The sequence below is a fragment of the Sinocyclocheilus anshuiensis genome, unplaced genomic scaffold, assembly GCF_001515605.1.
Source record: "Sinocyclocheilus anshuiensis isolate Anshui unplaced genomic scaffold, SAMN03320099.WGS_v1.1 scaffold2329, whole genome shotgun sequence".
NCBI lineage: Eukaryota > Metazoa > Chordata > Actinopteri > Cypriniformes > Cyprinidae > Sinocyclocheilus > Sinocyclocheilus anshuiensis.
Genome location: NW_015552527.1, coordinates 82,407 through 84,061, shown reverse-complemented (window position 1 = coordinate 84,061; position 1,655 = coordinate 82,407). Strand labels below are relative to the sequence as shown.

The 1,655-nt window shown below is 31.5% G+C and overlaps 1 protein-coding gene across 1 annotated transcript in view; it reads left to right on the top strand.

Moving 5' to 3' along the window:
- Positions 1-1,655, top strand: part of LOC107663568 (adhesion G protein-coupled receptor A1-like) — a 74,880-nt gene that overhangs the window by 70,501 nt on the left and 2,724 nt on the right. Inside the window, exon 10 of the mRNA XM_016453805.1 lies at positions 1,425-1,593. Within this exon, the coding sequence (XP_016309291.1) occupies positions 1,425-1,593 (169 nt within the window). The remainder of the gene's footprint in view (positions 1-1,424; positions 1,594-1,655) is intronic.

Below are 1,655 nucleotides of genomic sequence, written 5' to 3'. Positions count from 1 at the left end.
GGGGTTCGGTGCCTTGCTCAAGGGCACCTCAGTCGTGGTATATACCACAGTCGTGGTATATATATATATATATGCAAACAAATATATTTATAGTTTTTTTCTTGTTTTCTTAACAATAATATAATGACCATATGTGACCCTGGGCCACAAAACCAGTCTTAAGTGTCAATTTTTCAAAATTTAGATTTATACATCACCTGAAAGCTAAATAAATAAGATTTCCATTGATGTATGGTTTGTTAGGATCGGACAATATTTGGCCGAGATACAACTATTTGAAAATCTGGAATCTGAGGGTGCAAAAAAATCTAAATATTGAGAAAATCATCTTTAAAGTTGTTCAAATGAAGTTCTTAGCGATGCATATTACTAATCAAAAATTAAGTTTTGATATATTTACGGTAGGAAATTTACAAAATATCTTCATGGAACATGATCTTTACTTAATATCCTAATGAGTTTTGGCATAAAAGAAAAATCTATAATTTTGACCCATACAATGTATTGTTGGCTATTGCTACAAATATACCCCAGCGACTTAAGACTGCTTTTGTGCTCCAGGGTCACTTATGTGAGTCACTCTATTATAGTTTTTATTAATATATTTTAAATTAACTTTTAATTTTCAGTACATATATATTTCAATTTTTTTATATATTATATTCAAATGTATTTTTATTTCAGATTTAGTCATTTTGAAACTTCAACTAAAACTTATTTCAGTTAGTCGCCAAGGTTTTCAGATTTAGTAATTTTTTACTTCAACTAAAACTTATTTCAGTTAGTCACCAAGGTGCCGTTTTGATTTAATTTTCATTAGGTTTTTTTTTTTAGTTTATGTTTTCATTTAATATGTATTTATGTATGTATGCATGCATTTATTTAATTTAATTTAATAATTTATTTTATTATTTTATTTAAATGTATTTTATTTTTCTATTTATTTATTTATTGTTTAATTTTTATTTTATTTAATTTCAGCTTTATGTCAATTACAGAAAACAAATTTTGCTTGTCAGTTTTTGTTACCAATAATAAGACAATAACAACAATTCTATTTTTTTTAATTAATTACATTTATTTCTATCATTACAGATTGTATATGTATGTTCCACAGTTCATCAATTATGAAACAAATTTAATTAATTTATAAAGCATTTCTACAGAAGACAGCAGTGTCATTATTCAGTTGAGTGTTGATTCAATTCAGTTGAATAACAGTGTCACTGGTGCAAAATTCATCAATTATGAAACACATTGAATTAATTGATAAAGCAGCTCTACAGAAGACAATAGACAATTAAATTCAGTTCAAGTTTTGTTCTCATCAAATTGCTAAAATCTGAATGTTAATTAACCAGAATATGGTTAATTATGGCTTAATAATATAACATGTTCAGTAAGTGTTTATCTGCTGTGTGCAGCTGTTGGATGGCGTGGGAGCCGAGTCTGGGGGCCTTCTACGGCCCCGTGGGCTTCATCGTCCTGGTGACCTGCGTCTACTTCTTGTGCGCCCTCATCCAGCTGCACAAACACCCCGAGCGGAAATACGAGCTGAAGGCGGTGAGCAAGGAGCAGCAGCGGCTCTCTGACGTCCACCAGGGGGAGCCGGCGAGCGTTCAGTGTCACGGCGGCTGCCCGGGTCTCATCAACCC